The sequence below is a fragment of the Canis lupus genome, chromosome 7, assembly GCF_003254725.2.
Source record: "Canis lupus dingo isolate Sandy chromosome 7, ASM325472v2, whole genome shotgun sequence".
NCBI lineage: Eukaryota > Metazoa > Chordata > Mammalia > Carnivora > Canidae > Canis > Canis lupus.
In genome coordinates, this window is record NC_064249.1 from 57271650 (window position 1) to 57294882 (window position 23233).

General features: G+C 39.1%; 1 protein-coding gene across 2 annotated transcripts in view; it reads right to left on the minus strand.

The window, feature by feature from the left end:
- Positions 1-23233, minus strand: part of RNF125 (ring finger protein 125) — a 36758-nt gene that overhangs the window by 7919 nt on the left and 5606 nt on the right. For both annotated transcript variants that reach the window (XM_025429225.3, XM_025429224.3), the window contains exons 2-4: positions 12000-12153; positions 9482-9576; positions 7231-7321 (exon numbers count right to left, since the gene is read on the minus strand). In XM_025429225.3, the coding sequence (XP_025285010.1) occupies positions 7231-7321; positions 9482-9576; positions 12000-12153 (340 nt within the window). The remainder of the gene's footprint in view (positions 1-7230; positions 7322-9481; positions 9577-11999; positions 12154-23233) is intronic.

Below are 23233 nucleotides of genomic sequence, written 5' to 3' on the forward strand. Positions count from 1 at the left end.
CATGTATGAGCAGAGGGCAGAGGGAGAGAAAGACTCTTAAGCAGACTCCACGCTGAGGGAAGAGCCTGATGCAGAGCTCCATCTCACAACCCTGAGATCATGACCTAAGCTGAAATCACAAGTTGGATGCTTAACCTACTGAGCCACTCAGGTCCCCCCACATGATAGATTTATGTAACCACAAACACAATCAAGGTACAGAACTGCTGTGTTGCTATAAAAGAACCCCTTTATGCTACCTCTTTGTCTTCTCTCCCTAAACCCTGGTATCCACTGATCTGTTCTCCACCTCTAAAATTTCAACATTTTGAAAATGTTATATAAATAGAACTATACAATATTTGATCTTTTGAGATTGGCTTTTTTCACTGAGCATAATGGCCCTGAGATTCATCCAGGTTGTTTTTTTTAAGATTTTATTTATTTATTCATGAGAGACACAAAGAGAGAGGCAGAGACAGAGGCAGAGGGAGAAGATAAGATTTATTTATTTTAGAAAGAGAGAGAGAGTATGCTTGCAAGTGAGCAGGGAAGGGGCAAAGGGAGAGAGAGAATCCTGAAGCAGGAGGTAGGGTTCTATCCCAGGACCCTGAGATCAAGACCTGAACCAAAGTCAGAAGCTTAATGGACTGAGCCACCCATGCGCCCTCTTTCTTTACCATATACTATTTTATTACTGCTTTATTACATTTTAACCTAGGGGTTTTTTTTTTTTAAGTTCTATTTCTTCACCATTCTCATTTTTTAAAATATGGTACTGAATGCCAGGTACATATTAGGCATTAAATTAGGTGGTATTCTTATTTGATCCTCACAAGAACCTCATGAATTAATTACTGTCCTATTTCTTTCATGAACTCAATTTCAGAAAGAAAAACAAAATTACCTTAAATTTATACCATTATAAGTATCAGAACTGAGATGAGGCCTCCTGATAAACCATTCAACATTTTTTTCATATTATAACAGTGCTTAATTTATCTGTTTGATTGATAACATCTTCTTTTAAATTTAAATGAGGTCTTAATGTAATTCTTATTGTTTTATGGGGTTCTCAGTTTCAGTATGTTCAATATCTATACATAGTGCTACTTCTGAATTTTGCTCTAATCCATCAATATATTTTGTAATAAAATGACATCATTTAAGTTATTACTGCTTTATGGTCATTCATGATTTTCTAATGCTGTAGCTATTTTGGTTATTTGGCAACACTGGCTATCCCAAGATAGCACTTAATCTACCCTGAGACCCCTATGTAGTAATGAGAACACAGCTGAGACCAAGAAATTTTAACAAAAAAGCAACATTAGTTTTTTTGTGATGTGAAAGAAGGGAAACAAATTATGGAAATTTGCTCACTCAGTACTCTTTATTGTGCCTCTACTATGAACTAGGCACCTGGAATACGGAAACCAGTAAAGATACCGTTGTGGGGCAGCCCGGGTGGCTCAGTGGTTTAGCACCGCTTTCACCCCGGGGTATGATCCTGGAGATCTGGGATCAAGTCCCACATCAGGCTCCCTGCATGGAGCCTGCTTCTCCCTCTGCCTATGTCTCTGCCTCTGCCTCTCTCTCTCTGTGTCTCTCATGAATAAATAAATAAATTAAATAAATAAATAAATAAATAAATAAATAAATAAATAAATAAAATCTTAAAAAAAAAAAAGATACCGTTGTGTTGTGTGGCCTGTGAAGTCAGAGAGCCCTCAAATCCCAGCACCAGCTCTTATTAGCTGTGTGACTGACCTTCAGCACATGAATATCCCTCTTCTGTGAAGTGCAAATACCACCACCTAACTTGTAGAGTAGGTATGGTGTTTAGAGATAATGTGCTCAATGTGCCAGGTACATACAAGGCATTTAAGAAACACCATATATTTCCTACTATTTGATCCTTGTTCTTGAAGAGTTGGAGTTTTGTGAGGGAAGAAACTCCATGTATCCTATTCACTCCAGCATTCCCAGTACCTGGAAAATAGTTTCCAACTTCATCTCTGCCTCTCATGGACTTAACCTTGGAAGTAATTAATCTTATCCTGCAAAATGAGAATTATTTCCGCTTTGCAGAGCTGTTTGTATATTTAAAAGATGTCACTTAACATTAGGAAGCTCAGTCATTATATTAGCTTGGTCCCTGGCACAAATACTAAATGGTTGCTATTGTTGTCTCATGAGCAGATACTTCTCAATACTGCACAGCAAGTGCTATACCCAAGATATGACATTATTATATATTCAAGTGTTATACTCAGAAAGACAGTTCGAGACCTAAAAAAGATATCATTAATTTTGCCCCGGTAATCAGGAAAGGCTTTAGCCAAGCTGCTGGTAACTGAAATTTGTCTGGAAGAATGAGCCAGCGATGCCAGAGTGAGGAGCATCACAGGCAGAGAAATCAATTTGGGAAAAGTCAAGAGACCCTTAAAGGACAGGCCTGCTTAGGGAATGGGAAAAGCTTTGGAAAGGTGAAAGTAAGGCATGTTGGGGGAAGCAGTAGAAGATGAGTTTGGAAGGCTAAGTTAGAACCAGTTTTGCTCAATAGATATTTGAGCACCTATTGTGGTTTCTGTATGCCCCGTGTCAAGAGTCAGAGGTACAGAGATGCTAGGCGCTGGCCTAACATTAAGGACCTTCAACATCTAGTGAAGGAGAAAGATACAAAAAACCTGGAACTTTAAGCAAAGTAGTTTTGGTTTTTAGTCTGATGTTAATAGGAGCTAGTGGAGACTTTGGTCTTCTGCCATACATAAAATTTAGTTGTGTAACTCAAGAGATTTCTTCCAGAAGGACAATGAAAAAGAACAGGTGAACATCTATACTATTCTCAAGATTTGTGTCTTAAATTGAGGAATCTAACCTGAGGGAAGAGATGGTAAGCACAGGAAGGAGAAAGAAGTGGTAAGAGACTGACTAATCATCACCAAGTACCTAGGTGTTCACCTAAACTCTCCCAAACGTTGTCAATTTGCTAACATCAGCTTATCCTTTATTATGCGCCTCAACTCAATGCTCCGAGGCCATGATACTCATATTAGGAATCAATCAATGCACAGTATACATTCAAAAGATGCTGGCCTCATCTCAGTATTGACTTTATCTGATGGTGAACTCTGCGGGTGAAAAACAGCCACCATATCAGAAGCTACCACCGACTTTAATCCTTCAGAGCATCTATTACAAGGGACACCCAGCTCTATCTGTGGTTTAGATTAACTTCCACAGCAACTATCTGATGCAAAGTGCCATTTGGGGAAGAAATTTAAAATTCCTGAATCCAAAAAAAGAGAAAAGAGACGTACACTGAAAATAATTGCAGGCAAATATGTAACCAAGATTAAGGTACCAGATTGCACATCTAATTTAGCAAGTCTATAAGCAAATTTAATAGAAATTTTTCTTTCTTCCAAAACATTTATGCACACATACTCCCACTGCCCCGTCGAGTCACAGATATTCTAAATACCCACAGATATAAACCACTGTTGGGGCATGTGGCTCAGGCTTTAGTCACCATAGTTTATATTCCAAACCAATAAAAATCTTATCTCTTCCCTTAAGAAATAAATCTCAGGAGCAAGGCAGAAAATAAGAGACTACTGGCACCTTTGAAATTGGGTGAATGGAATTATGTTTTCCTTTAACATCTTATTTTTCATAATCACTATATCCTCCTATGCGCAAGGCTCTCTGCCAACAGGTGGGCAGGCAACAAAGAAGTCAAGTTCCATGACTTCGTGAACCTGATAACTTACAGGGAAAGACAGATGTGAAACAAAAACACAATTACAAATTGTAATAAATAAGAAAGAAAGAAAGAAAGAAAGAAGAGGAGAGAAGCAGGAGCCGAAAGTAATTTGGATGTCAGGGAGGGCTTCCCTGAGGAAGTGAGATGCAAGCAGAGTTCTAAAGGATACTTTTATGAGCCAACCACTGAAAGAAAGGGCACTTTGGGCAGAGAGAAGAGCCAGAAAGTATGGCTCCTGCTGAAACATCTATCCTTCACAGGACAAAATACCAAATTTTCCTCAAAAGTGGTCTCACAATTCAATCTGAAGCATGCTGCTTACATAATCGGCCTCCTCTCAGTTTGATATTCCATAGATTTTTCAAATTTTCAAAAAATAAAGCATGGCAGGCATGCCTAGGTGGCTTAGTTGGTTAAGCCTCAGATGCCTGGTTTCAGCTCAGGTCATGACCCTGAGATCCTGGGGTAGAGCTGGTGTTGGCTCTGAGCTCAGGGACGACGTCTGCTTCTCTGTCTCTCCGTCTGCCCCTCCCTCCTGCTTACACACACACACACACACACTCTCTCTCTCTCTCTCTCTCTCTCTCTCTCCCCCCCATCTCTTTTTTCAAATAAATAAATAAATCTTAAAAAAAACAAAACATGGTAGAATTATAATTACTATGTGACAAAAGGGAGCTGTTGGTTCTTAAAACTGCACGTAAGTCAAAATTCCTTGATGTCCTTAACCTACTACCCAAGTGTTGAGCAACTCAGAGAGAAAAGATTAGTTGCTCCTGATTTGATGTCTGAATTATCTAATTTTATCTCAAAGGCAGAATCATTTGCTCAAATCTCTAACTGCCATGAAACTTCTTACATCAGATTAAGTCAGATGATGTCAATGATCTTATCTGTAAGCAAACTCAACAACCCAGCCCATCAAAGATCTAATTCCTTGCTGACTTCCACACCAATCCAGAACCAGTCTTGGACTTAGGACTTCTCCCAGGGTGTTTTCACCTATGTCCCCCCATTAGGGATCCCCAGGCATGTGAATGCAAACCCCAGTTATGCCACAGTATCTACTTCCAGCCTTTTCATAACCAAAGTGTATATCGTGAATTCTAGGGGCTCTAGATCCTTCAGAGTGACATGTAGCTTGAGTTTCTACTCAAGCACAAAACATTAACAGGAACCCTAAACATCTTCTGTTCTAGTGACCACTTCTAGACAGCCCTCGTATATTACAGAACCACAGATTTCGTGAACAATGTGCTCCTGCCTCAAGGTCACAATAGCATCCTGGTCTTTTGAAATTTACTAACACTTCCCCCACTCTTCCAGCTTGGGTTCCCCAACTGTGAGAGTACATGGCTTCTTCGAAATCGCCACTAGCCTTGGTTTCATGTAGTTGCGCAAGTGGTAGTAGCCCACCATTATCACCTGACTCCTTTACTGCTACCCTGTGAAAAGGGCATCATTATCACCCCCATTTTACAAATGATGAAACAGAGGCAAAGACATTAGTGGAATTTGCTGAGATTGGCACCAAAGTCTATCTCCTCCAAAGCCTAGGCTTTTAACTATAAAATTCTACGGGCGATCTGATTCCACCATTCCTGGTTTATTTCTGCCCAACTTTCCTCAATGACTTCTATCACCTCTGAATCAAGGAAGACCTAGCTTCCACGAGCCACCTTCAATCTGATGGCCAAACTGAGCAGCACAGGGGCTAGATTTCTGCTGGAGCACGCACACAGTACCAATGGATAGACCTGCCCCAGATTGCTGCTGTAATAGAGCAAGACCATGGTCCAAAGCACCTGGTGTTCCTCCAGCCAGAGCAGCAGCCAGAGCAGCACCTGGATTGTAGTGGTTAGGGCTCAGGTTGCGTGGATAATGCCACCTTAGGGTTGCTAGAAGACAAAGAAGCACTTAGAAATCAGTATATGGTTGCTATTATTATGCCATCCTAACACTTTCTTCTAACATCCTCTAGCTCCCGGGGACCTATCATAAAACAGCTCCATAGTCGGGTTCCTTCCACAGAGCAACTTGAGCAGTAAAAGCCCAGGATAATCTCCCCTGCTCTCCCAACACATACCAAGCCATTCCAAGAGCTAAAACCTCTAAACTATTAGGATCAATAACAAATATCTTTGACTGTACTGTGTGGCTTTTCTTGTGAACTTGCTAGTAGAGCAAGTAGGGGTTCACTATGTTCTGGAACTAGACTATCATGTTCAGATTGTGGCTCAGCTACTTATCAGCTATGTGACCTTCAGGACATAGTTAACCCCCCTGAGCCTCAACTTATCATTTGTAAAATGGAGGTAAGCACACCTATCTTCTAGGATTGTTGTGAGAACTATCCTTGTTTGTAAATTATCTCTTTCTAATATAACTATGGTTTAATCTCATCACTTTTCAAGAGGATTTCACAGAAAAATAAGCCCCTTAAAACTAAAAAAAAAAACCACAAAGCAAAACTCATATCTATATAAATGACACACATACACTTATATGCCTGTGTATGTAGATACACACATGCACATACATATATACAGATATACACATATATATTTATAAAATTAAACTAAAACAAAATTCAAAATAATCTTCAAGGTATCATTTTATTTCAGCAAAGCCTTTTATTTTAATTTTAAACTAAATGTACCCAATATTAACCAGGTTAAGGTGAAAGTGGTTTACCTCTAAATTGCTAACACAAATATAAATTGACTCAACCTTTTTGGAATGCATTTAGAAGTCTATTTCAAGAGCTATTAAAAAGTTTGTACTTTCTTGGTCCCAGAAAGATAAACCTAAGGAATTTCCTCTTAGGAAAAAATCCAATAAAGGGAAAAGTTCAAATGTACCGTATGAATTAAAATCTTAAAATTGGTTAACAAGTGTACAAAAATAGTAAAATGGCTAAGTAAATGAGGACGTACCCAGTACTGCCCTGCTTTCCCTCACAACTATATAAAAATGAAAATTATCAAAGCCACAGGACAAAAATGCCAGGCTGAAAAGAAAAAAAAAAAGGAAGCATCACAATGAACCCGGGAAATGATGAGCAATATATATATTTAATGTGCAAGCATATGGATAAATAGTCAAGACTATGAAACAAAAGACTGGATAAGACGAATAACTTCCATGATGACCCTCTCTGCATTATTAAAAAATGTTTTTTACTTAGGACATGACCACAGTATACTAAAGTTGGATCTTAGGTGTGTATTTTTTATCTTCTCAGTTGATTATGCCCATAATTATCTGTGAGATATGTCAAATTTCATAAATGAGAGAATGACTGTGCATTAGTAATTCTTACCACTTTCAAATTAACACTTTCACATATTAAGTCACAGGATTAGCACAACCTTGACATAAACTATCTTTTATAATATATCTATAAATAGAAGCCTATTAAATGGATTTCTAGTGTATATTGAATTCAGACATTGCAGAAATATAGTAACGAAATTCCTTACCACAGATCTCCTTTCTGATCTGTGATGAGTGATACAGTGATCCAGCAAACTGTCTTCATCCAATTCCCTCTGACAAAACGGACATACACACCTGGAAATTGCATACAATACAGAAATTACTAAAATTGTTGGCATTTAACTAGAGATAAAAAATAGAATGTAGGTGGATCTAGTTTCCAGCCCTTATTCTTCCTGATTTAACATTATTTTTCCATCCTGATAATGGTCAGATATCTACGTTTTTTTCCTCATAAAAAAAGTAAGTATCCTCACAAGGGCACAGTAGAGAAACAGTTATAGTGAACATGAAGCCCTTTCTTCTCTTTGGGAGAGAAGTGCTGTCAGAGCGCCCATTAACTGAAAAACTGGGATCACATCACCCAGATGTCCCTGGGTTACTTTTTGTTTCTTTTTCTTCCTCCCGTTCCTAATTCAGGTAACATAACTGGGTGTTATTTGTTCTCCAGCTCTACCAGCATATGTGACTACAGGTGTATATAAGGAATATTTGTCCCTTACATGTATGCTGTCCACTACAGGAACTATTAGTCATATATGTCTACTGGCACTTTAAACCTGGCTATTGAAATTGAGTTATGCTGGAAGTACAAAATGAATACTGAGTTTCAAAGACTTTATATTAAAAAAAAAAAGTAAAATATCTCAATAATGTTTATATTGATTACATGTTAAAATGATAATATTTAAGCTATCTTCAGTTAAATAAAATACACTAAAAATTAATTTCACTGTTTCTTTTTACTTTTTTAAATGTGGCTACCAGAAAATATAAAATTACCTATGTGTTCTAGTGGACATTGCTGCCTTCAACTCACAGGGACAATATGGAGGCTTGGAATTTTTTGCTCACTTTCTATCATAGATACAACTTCCTGTTCCCTAACACTTGTACTCTGCAAAAGCACCTTGTATAAGAATTTTTATAATTTGAATTATGTAGTAGTAAGTTCTTTTATAAAGCAAAGATTTCTATCTTAAATGCAAATATTAATGTATCCCGTAAGATTGATTAATCAACAACCCTCCTCATTTTGTTATTTTAATTCTTTATTATTTAATTCTAACCAGCAGAAGAAATTAGGATTTAAGTTAGCTTGCATGTATTTTTAAATTTTCATAAAGCCTAAAAACCTTGCAATCAAATCCATGCATTTTCTTAATCCACTTATCTTCCTTCCTTTTGGTCCTTGCAGCCAATCTAACAGAATTCATACTCTGCTTTGAGCCAAAATGCTCATTTCAAATTTGTAACATCATGGTTTAGGACTAATCCTACAATACTGGATACATTTGCAAAGCAATATCTAGTAAAACAAAAAGAAGGGGGGTAATCATTTAGACTTTCGGGTTAGGAGATCTAAGCTTTGAGTATATTTTCTTAAAATAAGAGTAACATTTTCCTCAGGAAAAAGAAAAAAAAATCACACTCTTACTGAATACCACTATTGGTAACTGAACTTGTAAGTAGACTTAATGGCTTCCAAGTTATCAGCCTAGACAGGGAAACATAAATCATTTCCTCATTTTGTTGGTAGAGAGAGACTCCAACCTTTGTAATTACTCTCGCCATCAGGGTAGTAATGGCCCAGATTTATATCTTTTCTTTCTCTTTAAAGGAAAAACAAATAATGATCAATATTTGTCATTGAGCCTACTAACCCCCTCCATCCTTCCTCTGGCCCCATAAAAGATTACCCACCAAAAAGGTCTCAGTTCAGGATGCCTGCCCTAGGCCTGTTCTTCCTTGTTAGACTATATACTGAGATGCCACTTCCTACCTTCTAAAGCCAAACCAGCAAAACTGAGAGGAAATGAGCTGGGGCACTGAGCAGTGGCAGTGGAAGAGTGAAAACGAATAGGCTCTGAACCAGGATCTACTTGAACCCATTAGTTAGAAAACAGAGCCTTGCAGAACCTCAGCAGTTCCACATTCTATTTTTGGATCTTCCTGAATACACAATCGTCTGAGGAAGTTCTCCCAATCTCTCCAGTACTCGGTTGGCTCCCTTCATGCAAAGTTTTTCGAGTAAAGAAAGCAAAACTCTTTCATAATTCACTCTTTCATAATTATTGCCATTAACAAATGATTACCAATAGTAGGTGTTAGGGTTCAGAGCCTAAACACAACTCCATACATATTTTCACCATAAGAAGGTTAACCTTTCCAGCCTATGAACTTCTTTATAGGCATATCAAATTTAACATTCAACTACATTGTGTTGAAACAAACCTGGTTGCCGTCTCCCCAAGTTCCTGCAGCGGTCCGTATTTATCTATATACTTCTGACAAGATCTTATGTGTGCCCTCATTTCGCTGAGGCAAACCTATATAAAAGCAAATTCAAAATAAAATCCCTGTTGAAAAGAGGCTCAGTAAAGTCTTCTGTGATCCAGCTTTATTACTTTCATTATTGCAAATAAGTTCATGGTGTGGGTCAGTGGATTCAAAGGATGCATTCATGACAAGAGTACAACAAAGTTAAGGCATTACCAAGAATAACACTTTAAAAATACCTCTAATACTCAGAAGATCCAAATGTTGAGTTCTTGAGTTTGGTTCTCCTAGAAGGCACGTGTTTTTTTATTCTTATTTTTAAAATATTTATTTATTTATTTGAGAGAGAGAGCGAGCACCTGTGCACACATGTGTATTTGTAGAAGTGAGGGGGAGGGGTGAAGGGAGAGGGAGAGAGAATCCTTAAGCAGACTCCACACTAAGCACAGAGTCTGATGCAGGGCTTGATCCCAGGACCCTGAGACCATGACCTGAGCCAAAATCAAGAGTCAGATGCTTAACCAACTGAGCCACCCAGGCATCCCTAGAAAGCATATGTTTTTTAAAGTGGAAAGACATAACAACTCAAATTTCCTTTTTTGGATACCATTACCTAACCTGATGATAATAAGAAGTGAGAAAGAAAAAGGAGAGAGGGGAAAGACAGCAAGCAAGATGGAGGGAAGAAAAAAAATGAGAAGAGACAGAGGGAAAAGAAAACAAAGAGAGATAAAAAGAACCAATAGATGGATTTTAATTTTAAAGATGCCCATAGTAAGTAAAAGGAAATCCTGTGCCTCAGAGAAAGATATAAATACCATGGTTTTATAATATATCCAGCAGTATTACATGAATTCACAATACACAGTATAGTTAATGGCCCCATTAAGAGCAAACATAAAAGACAGCTCTTACAAGTCCATTTTTACCAAGACAGAATAAAGAGCCCTTGTTCCTCCAGATATACATTCAGAGATCCTAACCATGAGGGATCTGTGGCTAAAAAACACATCTTCTACTAAATGTTTCATTAGAAACTCTGATAAGATCTTGTGCTAAAGGAAGCTTTGTAGAGCTGTGGTAAGGTGGTCGACCCATCTTGCTTCATTTTGCTCAAGCGCCGGAAGTTAAACCTCAAGCATGAAATCTACCCTGTCAAGGAAACTGTTATAATTGCTTCACTAAAGACAAATTGCTTCACAAAAGACAAAAATAAAAGCGAGTGGAAAAGTGAGAACAAATCCTTGTTTCACAAATATCCACCTGGGACTCGTTGAGGTAGAGGTCTTAAAAACACACTATTTTCCAAGTTTTCACATTCCAATTTTGTTTTTTTTGTTTTTTTTTTAAATTTTTTATTTATTTATGATAGTCACAGAGAGAGAGAGAGAGAGAGAGAGAGAGGCAGAGACACAGGCAGAGGGAGAAGCAGGCTCCATGCACCGGGAGCCCGACGTGGGATTCAATCCTGAGTCTCCAGGATCGCGCCCTGGGCCAAAGGCAGGCGCTAAACCGCTGCGCCACCCAGGGATCCCCACATTCCAATTCTGACCATCAAATCTCTCACATCTCTTTATTACTTTTCTTAAAAGATTTCTCATTTGTATCAAAAATGCTTATCTTTGTTGTTTAAGAATACAAAGGAAGAAGGAAGATACTTCTGCGCATGTTGATTGTCGTGTGACGACAAAAAAAATCAAAGTAAAAATAAGTAATTATTATTATGAATGGAAAAAGCTAATGATTTTGAGCATTGTACTATGTTCCAGACAGTGCTGAAAGCCATATATATTTTATCATTTTCCTTTGCAACTATGCATCATTCCATGACATGAATGCTATCTTTTTCCTCATTTTACAAAAAGATGAAAACTTAAATAATAATGTCCCCAAATCACAATTAATGAGTGAGAGAATTCACATTTGATCCCAGGAAGTCTGACTCCAAAGACCATATATAAGTTCTATAGTCAGACAGCCATGAATAAGTTATTGAGTCTCAGATAAATATTCAAAACAATATATGAAGCACTAACTATGTGCCAGTCACTTTTCAAAGTGCTGGGTACACACACAGTCACCAATAAAACAGACATGGTCCTTACCCTCACAGAGCTTAAGTCTGGTCGGGATAACTGACATAAATTTTAAAAAATCACAAAAGCATAATTCTAAATGGTGGTAAATAGTACAGAGAGAAAGCACAAGGTACTCAGAAAGTAGAACAGGCGACAATGTCGATGAACAATCAAGAAAGGTGCTCTAAAAAAATTCAGGCCCTTAGCATATGATTTCTCTTTTGATCTCAAAATTCCCTATGATAGTATCTTCCCCTTGGCAGTTCAAACATGACATATTTAAGACTTCGTGGATTTTTCTCCAAATCTGCTCCTCCTATCAGCACCTTCACCTACACCTATGCATGTCAGAAACCTGGGAGGTACATCTGATACTTTACGCTCTTGTCACGTACCAGTGTGTCACACTCAGTGCAGTTCTGGTACTCTGACTTCATTCTCTTGGCTACATCAGTGGCTGGAACTCCTTCTGAGGGAAGATACGCCCGGCAATAAGGACAGGTCCACCTATTGTTCTTCAGACTGGTAGCGATACAGGAACGACAGAATCTGAAAGAAACAAAGCACACATCATCCATCATTTCCCTTAAAAGGTGTAAGGGACAGCAGCCCGGGTGGCTCAGCGGTTTAGCGCCGCCTTCAGGCCAGGGCATGATCCTGGAGACCTGGGATCGAGCAGGTCCCTGCGGGGAGCCTGCTTTTGCCTCTGCCTGTGTCTCTGCCTCTCTCTCTCTCTGTGTCTCTCATGAATAAATAAATAAATAAAATCTTTAAAAAAAAAAAAAGTGTAAGGGAGCCACCACTATGTGTTCATTTGTGTAAAGTGTGTTTTCACGACCCCTTACATACCAGGAGCTGTATTGCCAAGCTAAAGGTGTGCTTGCAGCCTATACCTTGGCACAGAGTCCCTTACCTTCCTGGCAGACCGCCTGGGGGTCGCACATTCTCACCACATTTGCTGCTTGCATTTGGACAGAAGAGCACAAAGCGGTGAAAACAGCATTCCTATAAACGGAATTAAAACTATAACCCAAAGGGTAGCCAATGTGTTCTTTCTTTTCTTTAATCCTATTTTACTCCAAATTGGGGTTGGGGTGGGAGAGGGCAGGAAGAGGTCTTGGCTCTGTGGGCTTTTGTATGTTAGAAAAGAACACAGCAAGAAGTCAAGGAGGAGAAATACCATGTGCATTATCAGGCTTATAAAATGATTTTAATGTTATTCCCAGGTACAGAAAATGATCTAATTAAAGTTACCACTACTAGGAAATGTTCTCCAAGTCAAGACATTTATTCCCTGGCTTACTTAAAGATAATCGTAATAAAATCTTAACATAATCAGCAGAACTCACAGAAAATCTTGCCCTATTTATAGGAGCTGTTGAAGGCCACGTGCACACCAAAGTTAAAATGACCTTTAGATAAATTACATACATTAGCGTGACCTGAGAAGCACCGCTAAAGTACTTGCCATATACCATCTATCTGGGAGTATTAATATTATGGCAAAGTTAAGCTTTTTTAAAATTTAGATATACTATATATATATTGAAAGGTTCACATATCATAGGTATATAGTTCACTGAAATTTCCCAGACTGAACCCCCAATTGTATTAGCCATGACTGATGCCTAAAAGAACTCTCTTCTGCATCTGTTATAAAATTCTTATACACACACAGAGGATGCTGACATTTGCATTGTTCTTTTTTTTTAAGATTATTTATTTATTTATTCATGAAAGACACACAGAGAGAAAAGCAGAGATGTAGGCAGAGGGAGAAGCAGTCTCCAGGCAGGGAGCCTGATGTGGGACTTGGTCCTGAGACCGCAGATCACACCCTGAGCCAGGGGCAGGTGCTCAACCGCTGAGTCACCCAGGCATCCCCATTTGCATTGTTCTTGAGGCATCTGCTTGATGTCTATGCTTGTTCAGCATCCATTTCCTCTTTTTCTTGCAACAGCACCCTGATTTTGCTCTGCAGGAACCATATGTCTTACGTGAGATACAATCTGCTGGGCCCTCACCAAGGTGCCCACATTCAATTGCTGAAGACAAGAGTCCCGCAGTGGGCCAGACCAAGTAAACCCTCTCTCTGGATGATGAGTGCAAAACAGACTGACATAAGGACTGATTCAGCAACAACATGATGGGATGTGCTGCTCTTTATTTAGAATCCCAGATCTACCTGTATTCCTACCATTTTTTTTCTAGGTGTTTTTATTTTTACCGTTGTCTTAGTAACTTTTTATTTGATATGATTTCAAACTTGGTATGCTGTGGTTTTTTGTTTTTTATTTTTAACAAGTATTAAAACATACCCTAATTCATTTGATTTTAACAAACCCCTATGAGGGGTGCCTGGGTGGCACAGTTGGTTAGGCATCTGATTCTTGGTTTCGGCTCAGGTCGTGATCTCGGGTCTTGTGATTGAGCCCCACGTCAGGATCCTCACAACTTACTTGAGTTTTATACCCATACAAACAGAAGACTAATATTGGTGTCAAGCCCTGCAGTGGGCACCCATAGACACAATCTCATTTAGCTCTCAGAGTAATCCTACAATGCTGCTTTGCTTTCTCATCACTTGACTGGTGGCAAACAGAGATTCTGAGAGGTGTAACAACAGGGCCACATGGGTGGCTCAGTCAGTGAAGTGGCTGCCTTTGGCTCAGGGCTTGATCCCAGAGTCCTGGACCCAGCCCCAAATCGGGTTCTCTGCTCAACAAGGAACCTGCTTCTCCCTCTTCCTCTTCTGCTTCCCCCTGCTTGAGCTCTTTCACTCTCTCTCTGTCAAATAAATACATAAAAATCTCTAAACAAAACAAAACAAAAAAACCACAGAGGTGTAACTACTTGCCAAGTTTATACAGCCTGAAGACGGGAGTACTTTGAACTTCAGTTTTGAAAGGGGCTTGAAAGTATGTGTGGAAGGTCCCCAAATTAACTGGTTCCACTAGGATTTTTTGACTTTACAGTGACACAAAAGCGATACTCATTCAGTAGAAACTGTACTTCAAATTTTGAATTTTGGTCTACTCCTGGTATTCAGCAAATATTCTTCTTGCAATGCTGAGCAGCTCCCAGTCCGCCATGCAGATAAACAACTGATACACTTACAACCATTCTACACCCAGACAAGCACTGTTTTGCACTTTCAGTACACTATTCAATGAATTACACAAAATATTCAACACTTTTATTATGAAATAGGCTTGTGTTAGATGATTTTGCCCAGTTGTGGGCTAATGTAAGTGTTCTAAGCATATTTAGGGTAGATTAGGCTAAGCTATGATGTTTGGCAGGTTAGGTGATTAAATGCATTTTCAACTTACTTTAACTTAGGATGGGTTTATCGGGACAGAACCCCACTGTGAGTCGAGAAAGGTCTGTAGTTCTTTTTAAGTCACCTCGATTCCTCCCAGTGACAAGCAGAAGCAGCAAAACTGTTAGACTGTGGAGGTACCCGTATAAACCAGCGGGCTTGTTAGAGTACGTTTCTACTGTCATTGTGTAAGTGCTTTTGCACATATTTTTGTAACTAAAACTGATCACTACTGGGAAAAAAAAAAACTGATCACTACAACTACAGAAATATCTAGTAGTCATGAAAAGTAGTATACTTAAGGAATTTTTAAAAATCAAGGCTCTAAGCCTTTATGACTACACAGTGGTGTTACATGTGGCGTAAAACTCTCAAATGAGATTAGATAGACACTATTGCATTCTATGAGATTATTAGTTGCAAATCCCATAGGTCAGTCAACTAGCAGTACCCCTTTTAACAAAAGTGATTATTAAATGGAGAAAACACAAGACCAAGGTGTTTTGGGACAGACCGAACGTGCTGGTTATCAATTCATAAAAACCATGACTTTTTAAAGTGTTACCAATAAGGAGAGGAATGGATGCCATCACACCTCAAGTCTTGTTTTTGGGGGTGCAGAAATAAGATTGCAGAACCGCTTAGTTCAAAAAAAATCTGAAGTTAAAAGTCTCCCCTTATAGGTACAGTTATCAAATTCAAGTATTGTGAACCGGAGAATTTAACATCTTTACTCTAGTATATTAGCATAAAAAGTATGTAAGTGATCAAGCATTAAACGAGTTGTGTAATTAGAATCCAGATTTAAGTAATTATGTAATTGTATGTGTGTGTATGTAAGCTATATAACAAGGCACAAAAACAAGATAACTCAAAAATAAAACCTCTTAGAAAGCAAAGTGTAGTTGGTGAGAATGCAAACTGGCTCAGCTACTCTGGAAAACTGTATGGAGGTTTCTCAAAAAGTTAAAAACTGAGTTACCCTATGAGCCAATAATTGAACTACTAGGTATTTGTCCAAAGGATACAAAAACAGTGATTGGAAGGGGCACCTGCACCCCAATGTTTATAGAAGCAATGTCCACAATAGCCAAACTATGGAAAGAGCCCAGACGTCCATCGACAGATGAATGGATAAAGATGTGGAAGATGTGGTGTGTATGCATGTGTGTGTATACATATACCTATATATATAAACATACACACATACACATATATATGTATATATATATATGGGTGTGTGTGTATACCACATATATACACAATGGAATATTACTCAGCCATCAAAAGAATGAAATCTTGCCATTTGCAATGACGTGGATGGAGCTAGAGGAACTAGCAAAATCATTCAGTCAGAGAAAGACAAATACCATATGATTTCACTATATGTGTAATTTAAGAAACAAAATTGATGAACATAGGAGAAAAGAAGAAAAAAATAGGATAAGACAGAGAAGGAGACAAACCATAAGAGACTCTTAACTATAGGAAATAAACTGAGGGTTGCTGGAGGGTTTGGTGGGTGGGGAGATGGGGTAATTGGGTGATAGGTGTTAAGGAGGGCTTGTGATATGATGAGCACCGGGTGTTATACGCAACTGATGAATCACTAAATTCTACCCCAAAATTAATAATATACTATATGTTAACTAACTTGAATTTAAAACCAAAAAAAAAGGAAACCAAAGTGTAGGCTATGTATATAATATGGGCTATTCATAGCCTTGTAGATGTATAAAAACATCTAAAAGGATAAAAAAAAGAACACTTACCTATCTTTTGGAGAAATGGGAACTAAGAAGAAGAGGTGAGTATTTTCATTGTCAAATTTCAAGTTTGAATCTTATGATAGTATCTACACAATAAATGATTCTTTAAAAAAGTTAATCACCTATAACTGTTTGAAATAAATGGCCTGGTCATTTTTATAAAACAAAATATATAGGTACCTTTGGTCCTGCAATAACAAGCCCATGTATTTATTAAAGAGAAATGAAAATTTATACCTATTGGTACAAGAATATTAATAAGAAATGTATTCATAGCAGCCCCAAATTGGAAGTTACCCAGATGTCCTTCAACAAGAAAATGAATAGTAGCACCCGTGTGGCTCAGTGGTTGAGTGTATGCCTTTGGCTCAGGTCATGATCCTGGGGTTCCTGGGACCGAGTCTCTCATCAGGCTCCCGCAGGGAGTCTGCTTCTCCTTCTGCCTGTGTCTCTGTCTCTGTCTCATGTCTCATGAATTAATAAATATACTCTTAAAAAAAAAAAAAAACCAAGACAATGAATAAACCAACTGTGGCATATTCCTACAATGGAATACCACACAGCAATAAAAAATAACAAATTACTAACATACACATCAACATTGATGAACCTCAATGACATACTGAGTTAAAGAAGCCAGACAGGGATCCCTGGGTGGCGCAGCGGTTTGGCGCCTGCCTTTGGCCCAGGGCGCGATCCTGGAGACCCGGGATCGAATCCCACATCGGGCCCCCGGTGCATGGAGCCTGCTTCTCCCTCTGCCTGTGTCTCTGCCTCTCTCTCTCTCTCTCTGTGACTATCATGAATAAATAAATAAAAATCTTTAAAAAAAAAAATAAAGAAGCCAGACATAATAGAGCACATCCTGTATAATTTTGCTTATATGAAGTCCTGGAACAGGCAAACCTGATCTATGGTAGAGAAAAAAAAATCACAATAATGGTTTCCTGTAGGGGTACATGGACAAGCATTGGCTGGCAAAGGACACCAGGAAACTAACTGAAAGTATTCTGTATCTCAATAGGGGTTATGCCTAGAATGTACTCATTTCACTACATGTGTAATTTACCTTTAAAAAAAACATAAATACTAAAGTCTGGTTAATACTATGCCTCTTGATATAAGAAGGAACAGAGTGTGCTGATCATTGTAACCTACTCTGAAATGCATCCAAAAAGAAGACAGATGGATGATGGATAGGTATATGATAAAATGAGAGATAAAAAGCAATATAGTAAAATTAATCATTGTAAAATCTAGGTAGTGGATATACAGGTATTCACTATACATTTCTTTCAACTTAGCTCTATGGTTGAAATTTTTCAAAATAGTATGTGCGGGAGGGGCACCTGGGTGGCTCAGTCGGTTAAGGGTCTGCCTTGGCTCAGGTCATGATCTGAGGGCTTCTCCCTCTCCTGCTGCCTCTCCTCCTGCTTGTGCCTGCACATCTTCTCTCTGTCTCTCTCTGTCAAATAAACAAAAATCTTTAAAAAAAAAATACGATGGGAAAAAAATGTTAGAGAAAATTAACCACCTTACTATGACTTAAGTTTTCTTTATTCCTGAGAAAAATTTTAACCATAAAATTAGGAAAGGAAGTGTTTGGAGGATGAAGAGACCTGATATTTTTAATGGAACATGAAGAGAAAAACATTTTTATTTTATTTATTTTTTAAAGATTTATTTATTTATTCATGAGAGACACTGACTGAGACAGAGACACAGGCAGAGAGAGTAGCAGGCTCTATGCAGGGAGCCCGATGCGAGACTCGATCCCAGATTCCGGGATCATGACCTGAGCCGAAGGCAGGCGCCCAAACGTTGAGCCACCCAGGCGTCCTGAGAAAAATATTTTTTAAATATTTTATTTTATTTTTTATTAATAAATTTATTTTTTATTGGTGTTCAATTTGCCAACATACAGAATAGAATAACACCCAGTGCTCATCCCGTCAAGTGCCCCCCTCAGTGCCCATCACCCATTCACCCCCACCCCCCTCCCTCCTCCCCTTCCACCACCCCTAGTTCGTTTCCCAGAGTTAGGAGTCTTTATGTTCTGTCTCCCTCCGAGAAAAATATTTTTAAAAATGTATTTTTAAGGGCACCCAAATTCAGTATGAGGAAAAGATTACATTGCATTTATGATTATTTAAAGAAACTTAAAGAACACAGAACAATTTGGGATATAATAAAGGGCTGAATAGAGAAAATACAAACCTTCTAAAACTGATTATGTGAAGCTATTAGCAAGAATAGTTGGTTACAGAGAAGACTTTATTAGAGAATGCGTAAATCTGCACAAACCTCCCTAGACCCATCCATATAAGCATTCATGCACTGGTGAAATTTTTAGCAATAGCTAATTATTGCCAGCTAGTGTTTGACATGCCAGGGATGAAATTGTGGCAGTGTCTAAAGTCCCTGCTCTCAGAGTTCTGGAAAAGGGAGGGGGGGGAGCAATAAGCAGGTAAACAAATAGGCTGGTCAGATGATAAATGCTTTGAGAGGAAACAAACAGTTGACGATAAAAACAGAGTGAGTGGGGCAGAGGGAGTATTTAAATGGGTGGTCCCTGAGATATTTGAAGTCACCACTCTAAGGAAGATCTGGGAATGGTTTTCCAAACTGAAAACAAAGGGGACAAAAGATAGGGAGCATCTTGCTGAGGTATAGAAAGCCAACCTGCTTGAAAGGCAGGGCATCCCAGGGAGAGTAACTGGAGATGTGAGACGGGGGAGTAGAGAGGTCAGGAGACAGATCATCAAGCCGTAACTCAGGGTGGTGGGAAGGTGCTGGAGGGTTTTAAGCAGGAGGGTAACACAATTTGATTTATATTACATAGATCACTCTGGTTCATGTGTGAAGGATAGATTACAGAGGTACAAGAGCCACGGCAGCGAGAAGCTCAGGTTTAAGCCACTGCAAGAGTCAGTTCAAGAGAGAATGATGGCTCAGACAAGCAAAGTAACAGGAGGCAGTGTTAGGATTTATTTTGGAAGTGAGGCAAAGGGACTTACAACATACCAAATGACAACAAATATACGCCCTGTTATACTAAGTGAGAGAGGTCAAACACAAAAGACTACTTTCTGTATGATTCCAAAACTTAGTGACAGAAAGCAGATGGGGTTGTTGGAGCCAGGGGCTTGGGGGAGGGAACGGACCTTTTTAGGGTAATGGAATTAGTTGTTCTAGATCTCGTTCGTGGAGGTAGTTCTATAATCACCAAAATTCATCAACTTGTACACTCTGTGTGAATTGCACTGTACCACCTCAACAAAGCTGAAAAACAACACAACAAAACAAAAATGCCCCAGTGACAACAGGCCAGAAACAACAACATTGCATGAAGAAGATCACAGAAATACATAAAACATTCCGAATCTTGCAGGCCTCCTGCCTACACCACCCCAGTAACTACTGAGTAGTAGTTACTCAGTAAACTGAAATAACAAAATTAGTTACGAGGAACCGAACAAAGAATTTTCTGGGCCAGGCCCAACATTCCCATTAATAAGGCAGAGTGTTAGATCCTTCTGAAAGAACCCAAGGGATAGAAATGAACACAAACCAGGGCACCTGAGTGGCTCAGTCAGTTGAGCAGCTGCCTTCAGCTTAGGTGGTGATCCTGGGGCCCTGGGATCAAGCCCTGCATTAGGCTCTCTGCTCACTGGGGAGCCTGCTTCTCTCTCTCTGCCCTTTCCTCCATTTGTGCTCTCTCTCGATGTCTCTTTGTGTCTCTCTCTCAAATAAATAAATTAAAAAAAAATAAATAAGTGAACACAAACCCTGAGATAAAGGATTCTTATTTGTCTGCCCCATCCCCACTTCATAAGGTGGTTAAGAATGATGAATCAATAAAGATACAATCAGAATGAGAAATTAGATGAAAGGCAGAAGCTAAGTATAGAAGTCAATTACATTTTTTTTAGACCAGTTCAATGTTTTCAAAAATTCGGAGCGAGTTGCCCTTGCTTTAACATCCAATTTTATAGGAGGTGCCCGGTGGTTCAGTCAGGCTCTGTGCTGGCCCTTGGAGCCTGCTTAAGATTCTCTCTCTCCTTCTCCCTCTGCCCCTCCCCCTAATTTTTCTTTTTTTAAATCATATTTTACAACTAAACCCAAATTTCTGGCTTCTCTTGAAAAACTGGTCTCCTCCAACTCTGGACTCAATTCCCATATGGTCACATGGGCTGGCACCCCTACCCTGTGGAGTGAGTACTCACCCTCCCCATTCATTGATATCACTTGCAGTCTGCAGCTCCTAAAGACATCGATTAGGAACTGGATGGCTCTAAGAGCCTTGAAACCAGATGGAAACTTAAATACCTTGCTCCCATTGATAATTTTATTAACCCCTTTCTGTTTCCCTAAATTAAGTGATTATCAATTAAACCCTTGTAATGAAGAGATCAGCAAAGCATTTGTAGAAAAATGAGGAAAGGCTTGCTGAGGACACTGGGTAAAATTAGGTACCCAATCTTAAAGAGGTAAAACTGAACACTAAGCATCATAGATTTAAGGAGGGAAGGGATGCATTAGGGACTCCATGGGGTCCAAGGCTAGACAGGCAAAATAAGTATTCACACATGGTCCCCAAATAGGACTCTGTAAGACCCATTGGCAACATGAGGCCGATCTAACATTCTATTTGTTCTCAACACTAGGCTGCCTCACTGTGGGGATGTGAAACGAAGCTGAATGAAAATCTTGAGCTGGCTTGGTGAGCTTGAAAATGGAAATGGAAAAAAGGGAGTTGTTATTGTTATTCAAAATCATGATAAGAGTCTCAGGCTAAAATATTTCAATGTAATAAACACACGCACACACACACACACACACACCCTACTCCCTCCTCACCTACACAGATGAGCCAGACAGGCCGGAGTACAGCTATTCTTAGAGCAAAGCCCTCCAGCCACTCACTACCCCTGAGATTTCCTTTGATGTTATTTCTGTATTCAATTAGGTCCCACTCCAAGTTCATCCTGGGAATCATTCAGCCTCCAAAATCTGATTCTGAATACCTCTATACCAGGTTATTTGCTGATTCAAAATTTAACCCCCAAAGAAAATGTTATTTCCTTTAACTTAAAATCTTAGCAGGGTGCCTTTCTAAAACCTACAAAACTGTCCTCAACTTGCTGTATTTTATTGTCAGTTAAATAGGTTTTAGTAAAGCTGTGCTTCACACTTTAAAGTGAATATAAATCACCTCAACATCCTATTAAAATGCAGATCCTGATTCAGTGGCTATGAGATGGGGCCCAAGATCCTGCAGTGCTGCTAGTCCACAGGCCAGTAGCCAAATCCTAAGGAAAATCTGGGCATAAAACTCAGTCTGCTACATTATTTAGGTTCTGTTTGTTAGAGAATACATAATTTACTAGATCACTAATATTTAATTTGCTTGTGACAATACTAATGTTACTAAGTAAACACAGAGCAGTCCAAACACCAGAGGAGGCAAATTTCAGGCCAGCTTAATTACATCTTTCCGAAATTCTCAGTAATACAGGGACAGATGAGTAACCCCATAAAAATAATGGAGTTCAGAAACTATCATGAGACTCCTGTTACTTGACTACATAGCAGCCGTTGGCTGGCACTACAGGGTAGTTGTCCCCACTTGAGGGGCATTCACCAAAGTATTCAAACTGCATTGTATTTTAGAATCATCCATTAACTCAACTCATATTGAACACCAACTAAGCACCAGATCCTTAAGGGGTGGCAGTGTAGCATTTCTTTACTAGAGCAAAGACTCTCCAGAGTTTTTGGATCTTGATGGTACCAAAGGCTCTAACCATCCTATTTTAAGTGATGCTTACCCAAGCACACTGGAAGGAGGAAGCATTCTAAATACATTTCTTTTAGCATCAGGGGCCTGTATGTTCATATTTAAATTTCAAAGTTTGTCTTAAAGTCAAATCACAGGTCAAAAAATATGTCAATGATAACTGGTAATCAGATGGGAACTTCCACAATATTCCACTTCGACTCCCATCATCTGTGCCCATCTAACGCCCAATATCCTATGAAATGGATGAACCATTCAGTCTCCTGCCATGGCCACGCCTCCCCTGGGCCCCAAGACTCACTGTAAATCCCAGCTCCTCTCCTACTCAAGGCCATTGCTCTTAAAATTCTCTTTCCTCCTGTGTATCAGTTCCCCCCTCACTACAGGTTCATTTCCATAACCATACAGAATATTCCACTTTTCCTCTCTTAAAAGAAAAAAATATTTAAAAAATTTTTTATTCTATTTTATTTTTTTAAGATGTTATTTATTTATTCATGAGAGACATGCAGAGAGAGGCAGAGAGACACAGGCAGAGGGAGAAGCAGGCTCTCCGTGGAGAGCCCCATGCGAGACTCGATCCCAGGACCCCAGGGATCAAGACATGAGCTGAAGGCAGATGCTCAACCACTGAGCCACCCAGGCATCACAAAAATATTTTTTTAAAAGAAAACTCTCTTGATCCCACTTCTCCTTCCAGCTATTGTCCCAATTTCTCTCCTTTGCTTTGCCTCCCCA